General features: G+C 43.8%; 1 protein-coding gene across 1 annotated transcript in view; it reads left to right on the top strand.

The window, feature by feature from the left end:
* Positions 1-17,087, top strand: part of LOC134401858 (cytochrome P450 2C19-like) — a 30,228-nt gene extending 13,141 nt beyond the window's left edge. Inside the window, exons 6-9 of the mRNA XM_063131165.1 lie at positions 899-1,040; positions 2,065-2,252; positions 4,391-4,532; positions 15,692-17,087. Coding sequence (XP_062987235.1) covers positions 899-1,040; positions 2,065-2,252; positions 4,391-4,532; positions 15,692-15,873 — 654 coding nt within the window. The 3' untranslated portion in view covers positions 15,874-17,087. The remainder of the gene's footprint in view (positions 1-898; positions 1,041-2,064; positions 2,253-4,390; positions 4,533-15,691) is intronic.
* Positions 17,088-19,752: the final 2,665 nt, after the last annotated feature.

Below are 19,752 nucleotides of genomic sequence, written 5' to 3'. Positions count from 1 at the left end.
ACCATGTACATTGATGGTGCTATATAAATAAATAATAATAATAATATGAATGGGCAACCCCCAGGGCAGCCATTTTGTGAGAATGCCCATGAAACTCTCCCAAAATTCCAAACATGCCCACTGATCCATAAATGTTGGGGACCATTCCTCTGGAGTTCATCCACACAGGATCTGTCTCTAGGCCCACACCCTTAATAATCTTTGTCATCTCCCTCTATTCATTTGATGCTTGTCCGCATCCTTCATGGGTGGTGATTATGTCCAGGAGTAAAAACAGCACTGGTGCTGTGACTCAGGCCACAGCTAGACCTAAGGTTTATCCTGGGATCATCCAGGGTTCGCCCCTGCCTGAGCACTGGATCCCCTGTGTGTCACCTAGATGAACAGGTTTGACCTCTGGACGATCTAGGGATAAACCTTAGGTCTAGCTATGGCCTACTTCATCTTTGCAAAAGATGCCCTAAATGTGGTGACCAACAGTGGAATAAAAAAAATAGCACTTCCCATCAGACCTATTTGTTCACGTTCACTTTAATCCATCTAAATTCAGCCTTTCAGAAAGTTTGAATAATGCAGCTAAACTATTTTCTGCCCACACACAACAGCAGGCATTCTCGGATGAGACTGATTATCAACTGCAGTTTTGTTTTAAGCAAGGTCCTACAGAAAGGACAAACATAAAAAAAGCCTTTCATCATCATCATCATCATCATCATCATCATTCTTCCTGTGATTTTTAAACCCATATTCCAGATTGGGCGTATTTTACCAATTGGTTTTCTTTTGATGTTGCTGTTGCTGCTGTTGTTGCTATTGTTGTTTCTTAGATTGTTTTGATATAATATTTTACTGAGCACAATTATATTAACTCCCTCAATTATGCTGTACTTTTCTCCAGGAGATACATAATGAGGCCTCTGTGTTTAGCACTGACAATTTGGCTTACGCCACACTTGACTTGTTTGAGGCAGGGACTGAGACAACCAGCACTACACTCAGATATGGGCTCTTGATTCTCCTGAAATACCCAGAGATACAAGGTATGATAAATCTTGCTCCTAAATCCAAAAAGTCTCAATTCACATCATTTCTCACCCTTCAGCTTCTCCAGGTGTCAAGATTCCTTCCTTGTTCTGGATCCCATGAGCAAATCCTTGAGGTTCTCTTGCCTCCTTAATGGACCCACTTTCCTTCTTTTACCCTCCCCTACCCAGTTACATAGGGTTTAGACTGCAGATGTGGGGTGATTGCCACACCAAACACTCTAGGTTTAACACAACAGTTTACTAGTAAATTGAACCAACCAATTTACAAAGTATTTATTCAATAGAGCTGAGTGATTCAAAGGCATTAAAGGAAAAGAAAAGTTGCAAAATGCAACTTCTCCTACCCTAGCTGTACTTTAAACTTCCTTGGGCTACTTCTTCAGCCCTCTAGGCCTAACCTTATTACCTTGCCTCTGTAGCCCTCAACGTTTCACACAATGTCACAATGAAGTCATCATATCAATGCTGGATGTCTGTTTAGTTGCCCAGAATGATTCCATATAGACTTGTATGGTGAAGTTGGGATGAATTCCGGCAGAGGTCTACAAACCTTTTCAGCAACATTTTGAATTTTGGAGAAATCGCATGGGCATGGACCACAAAATGCCTGCCAAGGTGGTTTGGAGTTTGTGAAAAGGGGCATAGTTGCACATGAAATCTGGAAAAAATGCTTAACACAAAAAGATGAGAAACTGAAAAGCTTTTTTTTAAGAAGAAAAAAAAGGGCGGGGAGAGAAAATTCAGGTGCCATAACCACGTTTAACTTCCTTCCTTCGTTTATTGCTCATTCTCATTCCCTGTTTACTGATGGATAACTGAGGCTGAAGATGCTGAAATATAGTTTTTGGCTATTGTGATGAGGAACACGAGTTACCGAAGTTGGATCAGAATATTCAAACCACCTAATGGACATTGTGATGTGATATGTTGGTTGTACCGTCAATGAAATTTGAAGGATTCCTATGAGGTGTCCCAAATGTTTGTGCAATGGTGTTAAATTTCATTCCTCTTATTATAGAGAAAGTACGCAAAGAAATTGACCAAGAAATTAGCCGAACACGAAGACCTTGCATGGCAGATCATGGACGGATGCCATACACAGATGCTGTTATTCATGAGATCCAGAGGTTCATCTCCTTCATTCCAATTAATGTTCCCCATGCGGTGCTCAAAGACACTCCCTTCAGGCAATATATCATCCCAAAGGTTGGTTTTCAAGAGCCATCGTTTTCATACAAGCGATGGGATTGGCTTAGGCTATTTCTTACAGGCTTATAGCAGGGATTTCCCCCTTTTCCACTTCAAGTTGGGGTGCCACAGGGCTTAGTACTTGGCCCTTTGTTGTTCTCTTTATACATGTTATCGTTAGGTAATCTTATTCATTCTCATGGCCTCCAATATCACCTGTATGCAGACGATACACAATTGTATCTCTCTTCTCCCAAACTTTCTTCTGATGTTCAGGCTAGGATCTCAGCCTGTTTGTCTGACATCTCAGCCTGGATGCTTCAGCGTCGCTTAAAACTAAACATGGCGAAAACAGTTTTGCTTGTCTTCCCTCCCAAACCGTCCCCTCGCTCTTCATTCTTTGTTACTGTTAATAATGTCACACTTTATCCGGTGGAAGAAGCTCGTAGTCTTGGCTTCATTTTTGATTCTTCACTTTCTTTCTCCTCACATATCGAGGCTGTAGCCAAGTCCTGCCGTTTTTTTCCTATATAATATTGCTAGGATCCGTCCGTTCTTATCTGAATCTTCTGCTAAGACCCTTGTCCATGCATTGGTTATCTCCCATTTGGACTTTTGTAATCTTCTTTTGGCTGGTCTTCCTTATGCTCATCTCTCCTCTTTGGTCTCTCTTCACCATTCTGCAGCTAAGATTATTTTCTTGGCTCGTCGTTTTGGCCATGTTTCTCCTTTGGTGAAATCTCTTCATTGGCTTCCGATCCCATATAGAATTCAGTATAAGCTTCTTTTGCTGACATTCAAAGAGTGTCATGGTCTTGCACCTTCTTATCTTTCTTCTCTCATTTCACTTTACCATCCCCCTTGTACCCTCCATTCTTCAAATGTTATGTTGCTCTCCTGCCCAAGAATTTCTCTCTCTCTTGCCCGGCTTCGCCCATTCTCTCTGGCTGCCCCGTTTGCTTGGAAAGCTCTTCCAGAGCAACTACGTACCATGAGTTCCATTGTAGATTTTAAAACGCGTTTGAAAACTCATTTGTTTTCAATAGCTTTTGGTATTTTAGCTTGATTTACTGTTCTTATTACTATGATTATTCTTATTTCTGCTTTGTGAACCCCTTTCCCCCTTCATATGTTTTAATGTGATTTTAGATTGTAAGCCTCTAGGCAGGGTATCAGTGTTTTATTTGTATATTTTGTACAGCACCAAGTACATTGTTGGTGCAATAATAATAATAATGCAAAATATCTGACTCAATTATTTATTTATTTATTTATTTATTTATTTAAGTATTTTTATGCCGCCATTCAGCCAAAAAAGGCTCTCATGGCGGCTTACAAAAGTATTTCTTGACAGTCCCTGCCCACAGGCTTACAATCTAAAAGACATGACACAAAAGGAAAGGGGATTGGGAGGGAGGAGGAGGAGGAGGGGGGAAAGGAAAGCAAATTCAGGCACTACAATCTTAGTTGGAAAGTTCAGCAGTTACAGGGGACAGCAGGAGGGAGGGGGCTCTCAGCTGGAGCTGGAGCCAGGCACGGTGGAGAAATGCCTGGCTGCTGCTTCCTCCCTCATGGTGGCCTCTGCAGTGACAGTTGGTAGCAGGAGGGAGGGGGCTCTCAGCTGGAGCTGGACCCAGGCACGGTGGAGAAATGCCTGGCTGCTGCTTCCTCCCTCATGGTGGCCTCTGCAGAGACAGTTGGTAGCAGGAGGGAGGGGGCTCTCAGCTGGAGCTGGACCCAGGCACGGTGGAGAAATGCCTGGCTGCTGCTTCCTCCCTCATGGTGGCCTCTGCAGAGACAGTTGGTAGCAGGAGGGAGGGGGCTCTCAGCTGGAGCTGGACCCAGGCACGGTGGAGAAATGCCTGGCTGCTGCTTTCTCCCTCATGGTGGCCTCTGCAGTGGCAGTTGGTAGCAGGAGGGAGGGGGGGCTCATGGGCCAGATGTGGGCCCGCAGGAGTGACCCACTCAGAGAGCTCTGCTGTTATCTCTTTTTTTCGGGAAGGAAGAAAAAAACTTTCAAAACAAAATCTTTGCCCCACTGATAACAATGTCCCAACTGCAGAATGGCATACAAGGGTAATTTATAGACGACCTGAAGGTAGTCAGCCTTACACTTTGGTGGCAAATTCTCTAACCTGCTTTTTTACTCTCTCAAGGGCACCACCATATACCCTGTACTGAACTCGGTGCTGCATGACAGCAAAGAATTTCCAAACCCTGAAGAATTTGACCCATGGCATTTCTTGCACAAAGATGGCACCTTCAGGAAGAGCAACTACTTTATGCCCTTCTCAGCAGGTAAAGTCATCCCTCCCCATTGGATAGTACCTAATAGAAGTGCAACTCATTTTTTGCCCAACACATTTTTTTTCCAGTTTCCGTAATATTTCTGCATTGTGGCAGTGAGGTGGCAGCTCCTTCCTGATACTGCTCACACTGGAGTGACACAATGACTATGACACATGAACTGACACATGGTTTGCTGACGAGTAAAGAGAGCCACCAATTGGCTATCAGAGCTCTTGTTGGCTTGGACACAATGCAATGCAGGTGGGATTTCATTATCTTCTTGGTTGTAGGCCATGACATCTGAAGCAGCTACATGAACCTTTTCCCTCATTGGGACATTGTACACATGGTGTAGAGCCACAGCTGGGGAGGTATGAGGGATTTGTTTCAGTTCACTTTAGATCAAGCTTTACCCATTGTACACGTTCTGGACTGAGCACGGAATAGGACACAATCTGTGGTAGAAGTCTGTACATTTATGCGATTCACAGACCAGAGAAAAATATTTTTGACACCGTACACCACAGATGCTGAAGAAGCAGAAGTAGATCAGTTCTATGAGGATCTGCAGCACCTACTGGATAATACACCAAAAAGAGATGTTGTTTTCGTTACAGGAGACTGGAACGCTAAGGTGGGTAGTCAAATGACATTTGGAATTACAGGTAAGCATGGTCTAGGAGAACAAAATGAAATGGAACATAGGCTGATAGAATTTTGCCAGGACAACTCACTGTACATAACAAACACTCTCTTCCAACAACCTAAAAGACGGCTTTATACATGGACTTCACCAGATGGCCGACACCGAAATCAGATTGACTACATCCTTTGCAGCCAAAGGTGGCGGACATCTATACAGACGGTAAAAACAAGACCTGGAGCTGACTGTAGTTCAGATCACAAACTTCTTATTGCACAATTTCGAATCAAAGTAAAGAGAATAGGGAAGACCCACAGATCAGTCAGATATGAGCTCACTAATATTCCTAATGAATATGCAGTGGAAGTGAAGAATAGATTTAAGGGACTAGATTTAGTAGATAGGGTCCCAGAAGAACTATGGACAGAAGTTTGCAACATTGTCCAAAAGGCGGCAACAAAAAACGTCCCAAAGAAAAAGAAAACTAAGAAGGCAAGATGGCTGTCTGCTGAGACACTGGAAGTAGCCCAAGAAAGAAGGAAAGCAAAAGGCAACAGTGATAGGGTGAGATATGCCCAATTAAATGCAAAATTCCAGAGGTTAGCCAGAAGAGATAAGGAATTATTTTTAAACAAGCAATGCGCGGAAGTGGAAGAAGACAATAGAATAGGAAGGACAAGAGACCTCTTCCAGAAAATTAGAAACATCGGAGGTAAATTCCAGGCAAAAATGGGTGTGATCAAAAAACAAAGATGGCAAGGACCTAACAGAAGCAGAAGAGATCAAGAAAAGGTGGCAAGAATATACAGAAGATCTGTATAGGAAGGATAATAATATTGGGGACAGGTGAGATGGTGTGGTCAGGGAGTTAGAACCAGACATCCTGAAGAGGGAGGTTGAATGGGCCTTAAGAAGCATTGCTAATAGCATTGTTTTTATGATGGTTTTAATTTTTGTGAACCACCCAGAGAGCTTCGGCTATTGGGCAGTATATATAAATAAATAAATAAATAAAGGCAGCAGGAGACGATGGTATCCCAGCTGAACTGTTTAAAATATTGCAAGATGATGCTGTCAAGGTGATGCATGCCATATGCCAGTAAATTTGGAAAACAAAAGAATGGCCATCAGACTGGAAACAATCAACTTATATCCCCATACTAAAAAAGGGAAACACTAAAGAATGTTCAAACTATCGGACAGTGGCACTTATTTCACATGCCAGCAAGGTAATGCTCAAGACCCTGCAAGGTAGACTCCAGCAATTCATGGACTGAGAATTGCCAGATGTACAAGCTGGGTTTAGAAAAGGCAGAGGAACTAGAGACCAAAATCTCAGATATGCAGATGACACCACTTTGATGGCTGAAAGCGAGGAGGAGCTGAGGAGCCTTATGACGAAGGTGAGAGAAGAAAGTGCAAAAGCTGGGTTGCAGTTAAACCTCAAAATAACCAAGTTTATGGCAACCAGCTTGATTGATAACTGGCAAAGAGAGGGAGAAAACGTGGAGGCAGTGACAGGGCGCAAAGATTCCTGCAGACACTGACTGCAGCCAGGAAATCAGAAGACGTTTACTTCTTGGGAGGAGAACAATGACAAATCTTGATAAAATAGTTAAGAGCAGAGACACCACACTGACAACAAAGGTCCGCATAGTTAAAGCAATGGTATTCCCTGTAGTAACCTATGGCTGCGAGAGCTGGACCATAAGGAAAGCTGAGCGAAGGAAGATAGATGCTTTTGATTTGTGGTGTTGGAGGAAAATTCTGAGAGTGCCTTGGACTGCAAGAAGATCAAATCAGTCCATACTCCAGGAAATAAAGCCAGACCGCTCACTTGAGGGAATGGTATTAAAGGCAAAACTGAAGTACTTTGGCCACATAATGAGAAGACAGGATACCCTGGAGAAGAGGCTGATGCTAGGGAAAGTGGAAGGTAAAAGGAAGAGCCAAGACCAAGGGCAAGATGGATGAATGATATTCTGGGGGTGACAGACTTGACCTTGGGGGAGTTAGGGGTGGCAACGGCCAACAGAAAGCTCTGGCGTGGGCTGGTCCATGAAGTCACGAAGAGTCGGAAGCGACTGAATGAATAAACAACAAAACATACATTTGAAAAAATGCACATGAAAAAGTGTGTATCTTTCAAAAATGCACACAAATATGCTTTAATCAATGGGAGACAAATGCATACATTTGAAAAATACACACAAAAATATTCACAGATTTTCATGACAAAAGGGTGTGTGTGCAAAGTTCACAATCTCATACAGACTCAAGTCAGAATGACACCTTTTTATTGTGAATATGAACAAAACAATCGAAGTGCATCAAATGTCTTGAACGTGGTTTTAGAACCTTCACCAAGTATTCCTCGGCTAGCTGAAAGGATTCAGTAAGCTTGGTGGAAAACGCCGACCAAAGTTGTGAAGATATTTTTCTGGTTCTGGTTTGAGCAATGACACTTTGGTGCCTATCTTACTGGTTACATCAGATCCTGTCAGAAAATGGGTAGCAAGAAGGACATTTGTGGTAGTACCTATCTTGTCCAAAAGAGTAGGCATTGGTATGACATCTGTTGATGCCTTTCTTATCCATAGTTCAGAGAGTCCATTATCATTAAGAAACTTGTAGAAATGAATGAATAACACAAAAACATCTGTGTCGTTTGCCAACACAACAATATGCTGCAAGCCTTGTATAACGGCGTGGAAAATGTGAGGAATAATACGTAAGTCGGCCTCCTCAATAGTTACTTGAAGAGTATCCTTGATTTCTGTGAAGCTTCCACCTTTTATTGCTAATGCAGGAGTAGGTCCACTTTCAAGCAACAGACCACTAAGGATAGTTTCCCATTGTCAATTAGCAGATACCATCTTCAGAAACTTACTCAGGGCATCATGAATAAAACTTTTGTTGTCAACTGACACCCAAAATCTTTCCATCTGCACAGGAAGTTTTGCATTGGTAGCAATGGAAGTCAACGGTAGAGGTTGCACAGAAGACCTTCTTTCTCTCTCAGCATTTTTTATTGATGTTTGAAGGTAGCTGTCAAAAACATAGTCAACATGACTGAATATACAGATGGCATTCACATTACTGTCAAGGATTGTAAATAGGTCTTCAAATGTGTCACTTCCCTTAACTGCCTACTTTCGCAACTGATTCATGACATCAACAACCACACAGGTTTTCAGGGTATGTCCTTTTTGGAAATTTCTGAGACCTGGGGTTTCTACTTTTTTTTTTTTTTGCCAACTCAGACATGAGTTGAGACTTCATGGGCTTGGTAGTAGCACCATTCTCATCTAATAATGAAGAAGGTGACAAATCATAGGATAGAATTTCTGCCATTGTCATTCCTCTCTCTTTGGCAATATCAACTTTTCTCTGAACCATCAATTGATCTTTGATGACATTTTTCATAGTTTGTTTTTTTGTCTTCATATGTTGTGTTGGACTTAGAAAAGTGGAGAGTTTTTGCTGGTGAATAACTTCCGATAGTGGTTTTGAGCGGGTTATAAACCTTTCCTCTCAAAAAAAGAAGAAAATTTCTTGTGCAGCTGTCAGAAATTGGTGCATCTTCTGGGCATTCAATGCTGGAACAAATTCATTAGTTAGAATGTTTTGAAGCTTGACTTCACCTTTTACAAGGTGTGGGTTTTCTCTGCTTTCAACATACTGGAGCATCTGTTGCATATTGGTTTCTATTCTACTTCTGAGGCTTCCTGTTAATTCATGATGCATTATCAGCTCATAGTCAAATGGTTTAATGTTCATCAGCCCTTGAAATGTTTTTCTTATGAGGAGGATTTCATGATAAGCAAGCTCCCATTCAGCAATGTATTCCCTTCTTTTTCTTTGGCCAATGATCCCTCCGGCTGACTTCTGAGAGCCGTTTATTGTTTGTTCGAGAGCCATGTCAATTCCCACTGCATTAAACTTGTCATTTGTTCTTCGAACAACAAAATGACCTTTTTGGAACTGGTCATATACATCAGGATAACTAGTCTCAAGATTAAGAATTTGCTCGAAGAACAGTAAACCCCATCTCAAATAGTTGATTCTATCAAAAATCTGGGAAATTGGAAGGCCATCCTTCACCGTGTGCAGGTACAGGTTCCAGTTCCCCTTCCTGTCCACACTTATTAGGTTCTTCAAAAGACTTATCAGATGCAAGAATCCTTCCAGATATTTGCACTGCTCAGAATTCTTAGCTTGTTCCTGTGTGAAATCATCCAAGGATTTCAATGTTTCTTCTGATGTTGCTATCAGTTGTTGGAAGTTCAGTTTTGCGTCTTCAGTTGTTGAGTGTTGCAAACAATGGAGCACATCACCGACTTGTGTTACTAATCCGGCATCATCCTCAATGGTACTCAAAAATGCTTTCCATTTAAGCCTCCCTACTACTTCTGCTAGCATAAACATTCCTTTTCCTGACCTTACGGAATTGCTACCTTTGAGGACTACACTTGGACCAAAAACATGGACGTTGGCTAACCCGCTGCCCGTTATGTATTTCCCAATGCACATAATTTTAGTCATATAGAAGGATCCCAGGAGTAGCACAAGGTCTGGGAATTCATTTGTGATCAACAGAATTTCTGCGGCAATATGGAAAACGCCTTCATCACATGCAACTGGCAGTGCTCGTTGATCAAGATGTAAAAGCAAGCTTTGAAAATTCTTCATACATGAGTACACAGTATCATATGCTGTCACTGGGTAAGGCATTATTGGGAGAAAAACGAGATCTTGTAGCGGAACATTATCTTCTGAAACTATAGCATGAATGCCAGACCATGTCAGTGGACTTTGGTTTGTTAATCCTCCAACACTTTGCAACATACTTATCACTGTCTCTTCTAGGGGTGTGATCCGCTCCGATTAGGAGCGTAGAAGCAGTAGCGGATTGGCCTGCTCCGCCTTACCCAGAGGCGGAGTAGGAGCGGACCGCGGACCCCTAGAAGCAAGGCGAAGAGAAGCGCCCATTTTTCGGAGCTCCTAGTTCAGGCGGAGCGCTCCGGTCGCCATCTTGAAAACATTTCGCCATAGGATTGCATTGCGGCAAATAATCACGGATAACTACGTTCTTTTTGAAGCTATCGTTCTGGAAATTCTTGTGCTCAGAGAGTCATGGATGGGGGTCATTTTGAGACCACTCTCACCTCTCTGCGTCGTGCGGGTCGCGTGCTATATTTGTTTGAAAATCGGGTCAACCGCGCGGCTCAAACGGCGTTTTCGGCTTTTCGCCCATAGGATTGCATTGAGGGAAAGACTTGGGCATAACTGGGTTGGTTTTTAAGCTATCATTCCAAAAATTCTTGTGCACAGAGAGTCATGGATGGGGGTCATTTTGAGACTACTCTCAACTTTCTGCGTTGTGCAGGTCGCGCGCTAGAAGTTTTTAAAAAATCGGCGGGAAAAATACCTTTTTCAAAGGGCTGAGGGGCAGAGTCAGCTCCCGGTCATGATGATCCCAAAGTTAGAGGAGGGCATAGGCAAAACAGGTAACTTGGGATTCTGGGAAACTTCTCTTTCTTCATCTGAACGGGCTTTTCCCAGTGTTTTTTAAAACAGTAGCCCCACCAAATGCACAAACACAACCTGAAATCATATACTAAGCCAAGAATAAGAGATAGAAACACAGCACTGCTCCCCACCCTAACTTTGGGGAACAACTGAAAAGATGTGGTGCAAGGGGATGAGCTCCCCTAGGGCATCTCATCGTGGACGTGCCCCCACTCTCTCCTGCACTGGAAGGCCATTAGAGCCTTCCAAAGAGAGTAAAACGGTGGAGCAATGCCTATCATGAGTCGAAGTGAGCGTTCATTTCTTAGTGGTGGAGCGATGCCTGTTATGAGTTGAAGTGAGCGTTTGCTTCTTAGAGCTCTCGTGGTGAAGCAATGGCTGTCTTGAGTTGAACTGGCAGCTACTTCCCCCTCCCCCGGGCACGTCCCCCTATTGCTGGTAAAAGACAGATATAGCCTTTTTTAAAAAATTCTTCTTGCTGTTTATTGAGCAACACTGCTGCTTTTAATTCCACCCCTCCTTTGTTTATTTATTGATTTATTCCATTTTATATGCATTACTGGCTTATCCTTGGCTCACTTCCTTATGCCCCCAGAAATGCCAGCTGCATGCCTGCCTGCCTTCCCTCCCTCCTCCCCTGCCCACCTCACAGGGATGTTGTGTGTGTGTGGCTTTGACTCAGGGGAGAAGTCCTTCCTGCGCTCACTTGGAGTTTTGGAAGTTCCAAATTTTGCAGGTTTAAGCCCCGCCAAAAAACAGGGGATGATGGGACTGCCTTGAGTCTGGGCGTGCGTATGTATCCCTGGATAAGCTTTCATGGTGGCGTGAGCTATGGAAAGGGGTGTGAATGGGGTGCCCGATTTTCAAAAATTCCTCAAAAATCAGGGGATGATGGGATTGCTTTGAAACTTGGCGTGCGTGTGTATACCCCCATGAGGTGTCATGGTGCCAAACGTGAGGTTTCTAACTTGAACAGAAAAAAAGTTGTATAATTTTTTAGCTTTCAATGCAAGCCTATGGGGGGGGGGAAACGGAGATCCGGATCCGGATCCGGAGCTCCGAGCGGAGCGGAGTGGAAGTGGGCGGAGCGGGGGCGGGGCGGAGCGGCCCGATCCGGAAAATGGCGGATCTGCAAGTGAAGCGGAGCAGGGGGTCCGTGCACACCCCTAGTCTCTTCCTTCTTGATATCATCACATGATAAAATATTAACCTCTTCAATGATTTTGAAATCTGGTGGAAGTTTCACAGGGGTTGATGGCTTGCGATAATGTCTAACATTCTGACATGGAAGTAGAGTAACAGACCTTTTTCCAAGTTCCTTAGGAACTACTGTTGATAGTTTTGGCTTACTGGGAATAATCCTTGGAACTTCCTGAAATAAGACCATCAGAGTATCATGGGATCCCTGAAGACCTGAAAGACTTGTCTCTTCATGGTCAAAATTGTCCATAGTACGTACAGTGAAGTTGCTACGGATAAAATGACTTAGAAGTGCAGGGTTCACCGAACATGACTTTATTGTGTACTGTGCAAGGTTGCGACGAGATTCCATAATATCATTATAGCTGACTGACAGTCCAGCTTTGTTGAATAAAATGATAAGCTGCTTGCTCTTAGACTGCTCGTGAATTGAATGGCCAGTCATCAGATGCAGAGGAGTCCTCTTTCTTCCCTTATGAACATTGTAGAACAATATCTGAAAAGGGGCTTTCATTCTGCATGTTACAGCATTTTCTGTTTGTCCACTGATCTCTTCAATTTCATCATTGTCTGTTTCTTCTTGTTCATCTTCTTCTGCTTCAGATGAAGTTGTACATGGTTGACTGTTGTCATCATCATTTACATGGGAAAGGATGGTCAGTTTATCCACATTAAATATATGAGATAAGAAATCAATTAGTGGGTGTGGGATTGGTGTTTTTTGCCATGATTTTTCTAACTGGTTTGCATCCCCAAATTCATTGTCAAGGCTGAAATCTGTTTCCAGGAGCGATTGTCTAATGAGTTTGCCAGCCTCCCTAATAGAGTCTACAGAACATAGTTTGTCTGCTGTTTGATCAACAGTGAGCTTTGTTGAATAAACAAGTTGAGACTGATTTTCTTGTAGTGGTTTGCAAAACTGAATGTTATCTCCAAATATATTTAACATGTACAATTTTACTTCTTTATTTGTAAGTGAATCTTCTTCAGCTTGTTTGTTCGCATAATCACGAATCTCACTAAGGGCCTTGCTAGACGAGGCCTTAGCGCGGCTTCAGACCCAGTTTCCCTGCTGTGCGTCCAGATGACGCACAGGGGAATCCGGCGGCAGGCCGCAGTGAGGCCTCCTCCAACGCGCCATAAGCAAATTCGCTTATGGCGCGCCTTTTCCCCAGCTCCGGCCTCAGGCCAGAGCTGGGGAACGTCTAGCGACTTCCGTGGCTTTTCGCGGCTACTCGCTTACTCGCGAGTAGCCGCGAAAAGCCATGGACCTGCCTGGCACAGCGCTCATACGAGCACTGTGCCCATCGGCCCGGGGGGGGAAGAGAGGGGAGGGGGAAGGATGGCAGGGTGGGTGGCAAGGGGGCAGGGCGGGTGTGATCACGCCGCATGCCGCCCGAGCAAGCAGGCGAGCGGCGCTTGCCCGGGCAATGCCGCCCCATGCCAGAATGTCTTGAAGAAGTGGTTCCATATCTTCTATTCTTTGGCCTTTGGTTTGCGTTTGTTGGTCATTCTTCAGCTGACTTTGTTTTTTGTATCTTTGGAGATACGCTTCAAGGCAAAGCTTGTGGTAGTATAAATCTGCTCCAAACACCGAAGAATGATCTTAAAGAACACAAGTTCTGATGTATACATCATCCTTGAAGAACAGAGTGGCTGCAAGAAATGTTTGAGCACGATTGGTTCCACTTATTCTATTTTTTTCTTTGTTGTTCCTGTGTTTCTGTTTTCCACAAATAATACACGGAAGATTTGTAAGATCCACCTTAGGCGATGGCTGGTTACGAGAAACAACATCACCTCTCAATATTTTACATGGGTTTAGTGCTGAATCTTCCATTTCATCTACATTTGATTGTTCATGTTGTTTGGCTTTATTTTCTCTCTTGTTCTTCAGTAATGTTTTCTTTAGAGTATAGGATTTATAACACTCATTTGAACAATGATACACGAACTCACCAATAACCACATCCAATTTGCCCTGGCTCATAGATCTTACATTCCAAGTTCCTATAGTGTGTTGATCTTTAGAACATATGATTCATCGTTCACCACCAGCACCGTCGGCCGCTAGCTGTCCTTTCGGCTTTGAGCTAGCTGGCCGATAGAAAGCTCTGGCGTGGGCTGGTCCATGAAGTCATGAAGAGTTGGAAGCGACTGAACGAATAAACAACAAAACACGAACTCACAATCACGTCCAATGAGACTGATATGTTTAAAAACATCATCTTGTCATATTTCAGATGTAGCCAATATTTTTTCTCTTCCTTTGGTTGTAGTTGTTGTTTCCCCCTCATTGTGTTTTTGGCATATAATACATTTAGAAATGTCCGCATCTGTTGAAGTTCCACTCGCTCGGCACAGAGGTAGGCCAACAATTTGCTTGTTATCCCCTATTTCATTTAGTCAGTCTGAAACAAAATTCACATGAGTTAAATATTTTGTACATAAAAATGTATACCCATAGGAATGGCCATAAGACCCGTAGGAATTTTTAGGTGGACTTGTTTTCTCTTCAAATGCTGTTATATTATATTTGTACATCAAAATATAAATACCCTTTGTCAGGAAACAACTAGATAAAATTAAAAAAATGGTTTTAATACTAGCAAAATAGAATCAAAATAGTCAAAATATTCACATTCAAATGTCCTAGAGGAGTAAAAATAGTCCTATCTAATAGGAAATTGTATAAGGAATCCAAAAATATGTTGTATTTAGTATAGGTATACTGACAAGAACAGAATATTGCAAAATTCACTATTAGCTACTGTGCGTATATGCCCAAAACAAAATGGCGTCCTACAAAATTTATGCCCGGGTTGCCAGATGTCTACCCAAGAGTTTACCCTTCCTTCAGGCATGCCCTAACAGCATTTGAAGAGAAAACTTGTCCACCTCAAAATTCCTACGGGTCTTATGGTCAGTAACTGTATTATATAGGTTTTTTGGCTGTGGTAACTGCCCTTAGAAGTTAACATACTGTTAACTTAGAAGTTAACATACTGTTAACTTAGAAGTTAACATACAGTTCTGCCATATGTTAACTTCTAAGAAGCTGGTAGGTAATTGATGAGGACATACGCATCATTCCATATTGTAGATTTTTTCAATACAAAGTTTATCTTTATTTTAACCTCCTCCCAAAAAGGGGTGACTACAGGACATTTCCAAAACATATGAGTTAAGGAAACATTAGCTGTATTACATCTCCAATTATTGTACACCCCTAGGCCAGGCAACGAGATGTGTTCCTGTCCTGTTGACAGACCCAGGTTGACTCAGGCCCTTGGAATAGTTCTTCAGGAATCTATATGTCCAGGAGCACAGATCACATTGATCCTAACATTGTGTGTGTATGTCCATGTGTGCCTGTGTGTGTGTGAGAGAGAGAGAGGGAGAGAGAGAGAGAGAGAAGGTGCTTCCACCATTTCCCATGTTCAGTTCTATCTTGTACAAAGTCCTACTCATGTTTACTCAGAAGCATATTTCATGGATTTCTATTAAACTTACTCCCAAGGATCACTACTTCAGGTTTGTTTGTTTTATGAAATGTCCGTTTACCATAGATTATGGTAAATGTCCGTTTACCATAATCGGGAAGGCTGGGGGCAGCTTTAGTGTCCTGCAGAGCACTTTGCCCTTCCTTGTGACTAGCAAGAAGAGGAGAAATCATGCAATGAGTGATGCTCCCAAGAGATGTTCCTGGAGCAACACATTTGCTTTTCATGAGCTGACACAACAGCTGAAGATGCAGGTGTGATGCACTTTCCCTTATGCATGTCCCTTGCAGGTAAGCGGATTTGCGTGGGAGAAGGCCTGGCCCGCATGGAACTCTTCTTGTTCTTGACGACCATATTGCAAAATTTCACACTGAAGCCTCTCACTCACCCCAAGGACATCGATATCACACCTCGTTTAAGCTTCTTCTTGAACTACCCTCCGTCTTATAAATTCTGTGCTATCCCACGCTGAAAAGCTTGTCTCAGGACTGCATGGGGAAGCCATACAACCCAGCAGAGATGTCATCCTAAATTCCTTGACTTTGTTTTGTGGAAGGGGCTCTTGTCCTGAAAGCCCAACGAAGTGGTAGAAATACTCCAGACTGGCACTCAAATGGACAGGAAGCCACAGCTTTAGAAATGCACAGCAAATCTCAATCAAGGTCCCAAACTGAGCATTGAAGGAAAGTTTGGAGAATTTCAGCAAGCTCGATTATCTTTTATTCTCCTGTCCCTACAAGATCAAATGAAATGAAACTGTCGCTATCTTCTTCCAAACTAAAGTAATACTACAAAAAGGGCAAATCACCCAGGAAATATTATTTCTGGTCCTTTAAAATAATTCACTTCTATACCATTTCTATTTCAATGCTAACTGTTTTCTAAAAGATCTTAAGACAAAGCATGTATTTTATAACAGTTTAAAATACTTTTCATAGAAGAACAGGGCAGTTTGGCATTCATGATGCATTAAGTACCATATTTGCAATACAGAATAATAAGCAGGAAGTCTGGGGCCATTGCTAGACCTAAGGTTTATCCCTGGATCGTCCAGGGTCAAACCTGTTCATCTAGGTGACACACAGGGGATCCAGTGCTCAGGCAGGGGCGAACCCTGGATGATCCCAGGATAAACCTTAGGTCTAGCTGTGGCCAGATTAATTCAATTTATTAACCTTATTTTTTTCCTCTTCCATTGAGCTATAGATCTGGAATGGACTTCAGATATTTTTTCTATTCAGCCCCTGTACTACAGAATGTAACTACAGCATCCCTCATGTGTGACTTTTCAATCTCTTCTTACATACTAGAGTTGTGCACAAGTGGCCACTGCAAATTCACCACTGTATTTGTGGGCAGAGAAATTGGGGGAACAATTCCACCAATTAAAGGCAAAGGCAAAAAAACAGATTTGTATACACAATACTATGCTTTTATTTCATATACAAATCAGGGATGTCAGCAGCAACACGAGTCAAAGCCTTTCTTCAGATCAAGGGAAAGAGATTAAACATAATATGCTTTTATGAAGAAATGGAAAGCAACTCTCCATGCACCAAATAGATTCCAAACTTATCTTTGTTTGTAAAATAAAGGGAAAGCATACTGTATTTTATGTGTACTAACCTCTGATGACCGGTCTCTGTGCCCTTCTCCCTCATCCCACGGAGCCAACCCACATTATGGTTCCTCACACGCTGGTACTGTGTCCGCATGCCCTTGGTTTTAGTGCGGTTCGTTTCTTCTGTGGTTCGTTTATGGCTTCTCTTGCCCATTTCCCGTGCCACTTGTTGGAACACATTAAAGTTGTGGTGGCTAGCCCTCAGCTGCTCCTGTATCCTCTGTTCTCCCCAAATGTCCAACAGATCTAGAATCTCCTGGTGCCACCAAGTAACCCCCTCCCCTTCAGAGCCATTCCTGATACCTACACATGGGCCAAGCAGAAAGAAGGGGGGGTCATCAGTTTCCGCACCAGCGGAGGTGTGAAACCAGTGTCAGCAGCCTGCCACCATCACTCCGCCCCCCCCCCCCAGCAAATGCAGTTGGAAGGATAGGGGAGTGTATTGAAACAGTGCAAAGGGGCCCCAGGGCACGTGCCCACCCCCTGGGCTGATGCTTCCCTGACCTTCCGCCTGCCACCGCCGCGTGGCCGATGGAAGATGGCCGCCCACCCTCGCCTGTTGCCCCCTTACACCCAGCTGCCGCGTACCCACACCAATAGTCACACAGCCCTGCCTGCCTCTACTGTGCCCGTCATTCCCCACTCACCTTTACATCATCTGCGCAGCCTAAACCACTGGCATTAGGACGGGACCTGCGGCTGCCCACCGCGACAGGCCACCAACTTCCCATTACAGTTGGATGCCCGCCTTCCCAAAAAATTACCCACACAGAGGTAACAAGCTCCACATACCCACCCACCCCCAACAACCCACCAGACAGTTTTCCAGTCGTCCGTTCATGCGCAAAGCAGACCCATTTAGTAAAAAAAAAAAAAAAAGGCGCCGCGCTACTGCCACAGGTGCACACGGGACGCAAATGGAGGATGAGGTTTGGCCGAAACCGCTGGCCACTCCCCTTAGCGCGCCTTCTTCCTGACCAGTGCTGACCTCGCCGGAAACCACGCTGACCTCATTTCATCCCACACCTCCACAGCCCATATCCAAATTAGCGCGCACCGACAGGATAAAGCAGGCTTAAAGCCATTTCACAAAACACGGCACAACAGAGGATTCACCACAGGATGAACATGGATCCTGGTGAACATCATGTGGACCTGTAAGGACGCCGCCGGTATGTAACACGCACTACAGCCCCATCTAGCAACGGCCTTGGTGTAGATCTGGCCAAAGAGACATAAGAACGGGAGTGTTACCCCAAAGTTGAGGAGTGGTCATAACCATTCAGAACATAAGAAGAGTCATGCGGGATCAAACCATCTTGTCAAGCATTCTATCCACACAGTGGCCAAACTGCTTCTGATACTGGAGATAACACAGGCCTAATCTACACCAAGCAGAGTATTGCAATATGAAAGTGGTATATAAAAGGCAGGAGCCACACCAAGCAGAATATAGTGGTATGAAAGCAGTATATGGTATGTGTCTATGGGACTCAACAGTTGTCAGTGCACTTCAATACCTCTATAAAGCAGTAGTGTGGCTCCTGTTTTTTTATATACTGCTTTCATAGTGCAATATCCTGCTTGGTGTAGATTAGGGCATAGAGTCATCAGGACTAGTACCTTGATAGCCTTCTCCTCCAGGAATTTATCTAATCCCCTTTGTAAAGCCATCCAAATTGGCAGCCATCACCACATCTTGTGGAAGTGAATTCCATAGTTAAACTATGCGCTGTGTGAAGAAGGCCTTCCTTCTATCTCTCCTGAATCTCCCACTAATCAGCTTCATGGGTTGACCCCAGGTTGCAGCATTATGAGAGAGGGAGAAAAATGTTTCCCTGTCGACTTTCTCCACATCACGCGTAATTGGTACACCTCTAGCACGTCTCCCATTAGAGTTTCAATTTATAGCAATGGGCATAGAAGCTACCAAAATACAACAGTATAAAACAGAGCCTAGCTTGAGAAGACATGTTCTGTTTTCATTCAAGATTCTGGGGTTTCTTTGGCTTCATTCAGAGGGTCTTTAAGGGTAGACTGGGCCCTCTCTAGAGCCTTTTCTATTTCTGTATTAGGTTTGGATAAATGGTGTGTGCGTTATTTTATTTTGATAAAAGAATTTCAAGTAGTTATCTGTATAATTCAGTGCTCCCTTGCGCCGTAAGACAAACCACATCTCTCTGAACCACAGCCAGATATAGATAGGAAGTAAGGGCCTGTCTCTAGTAAGCAGGGAGTCTGATTAATTGGATTTATTATCCTTATTCTCCCCCCCCTTACACCCTTCTTGCTGGATGCAATCTTTCTCCTGCCCCTCCCTATAAACACAAACATACCAGACTTCTGCACAGGATGCCTTTGATCACCTCTGAGCACTGCTAGGAACTAGGGATGTGCTCCGCTTCTAATCGGACCGGAGAAGCAGGAGCGGAGCTGGGGGCTTCGCCTGCCCTTAAGGTGGAGGCGAAGAGGATTGGGGGGCCGGCAGAGCGTGGCGGAGAGGATCGAGGTGAAGGCGGAAAAGTGGGTAAGTGGGGTTTATCGGGCCCTGCCGCTGTCGCTGTCGCCCATGCGGCGACAGCGGCAGGGCCCGGTAACCCCCCCGCCCTCCTCTCCCTTATCTGCCTCCGTCCGTGGTCCGTCAGCATCTTCAATTGAGCCCGCGGTTCCACCAGGAAGTCTGGGCCACTTGCAGCCCAGACTTCCTGGTGGAACCGCGGGCTCAATTGA

The sequence above is a fragment of the Elgaria multicarinata genome, chromosome 7, assembly GCF_023053635.1.
Source record: "Elgaria multicarinata webbii isolate HBS135686 ecotype San Diego chromosome 7, rElgMul1.1.pri, whole genome shotgun sequence".
NCBI classification, from domain to species: Eukaryota; Metazoa; Chordata; class Lepidosauria; order Squamata; family Anguidae; genus Elgaria; species Elgaria multicarinata.
This window is presented reverse-complemented; position numbering and strand designations above follow the sequence as displayed.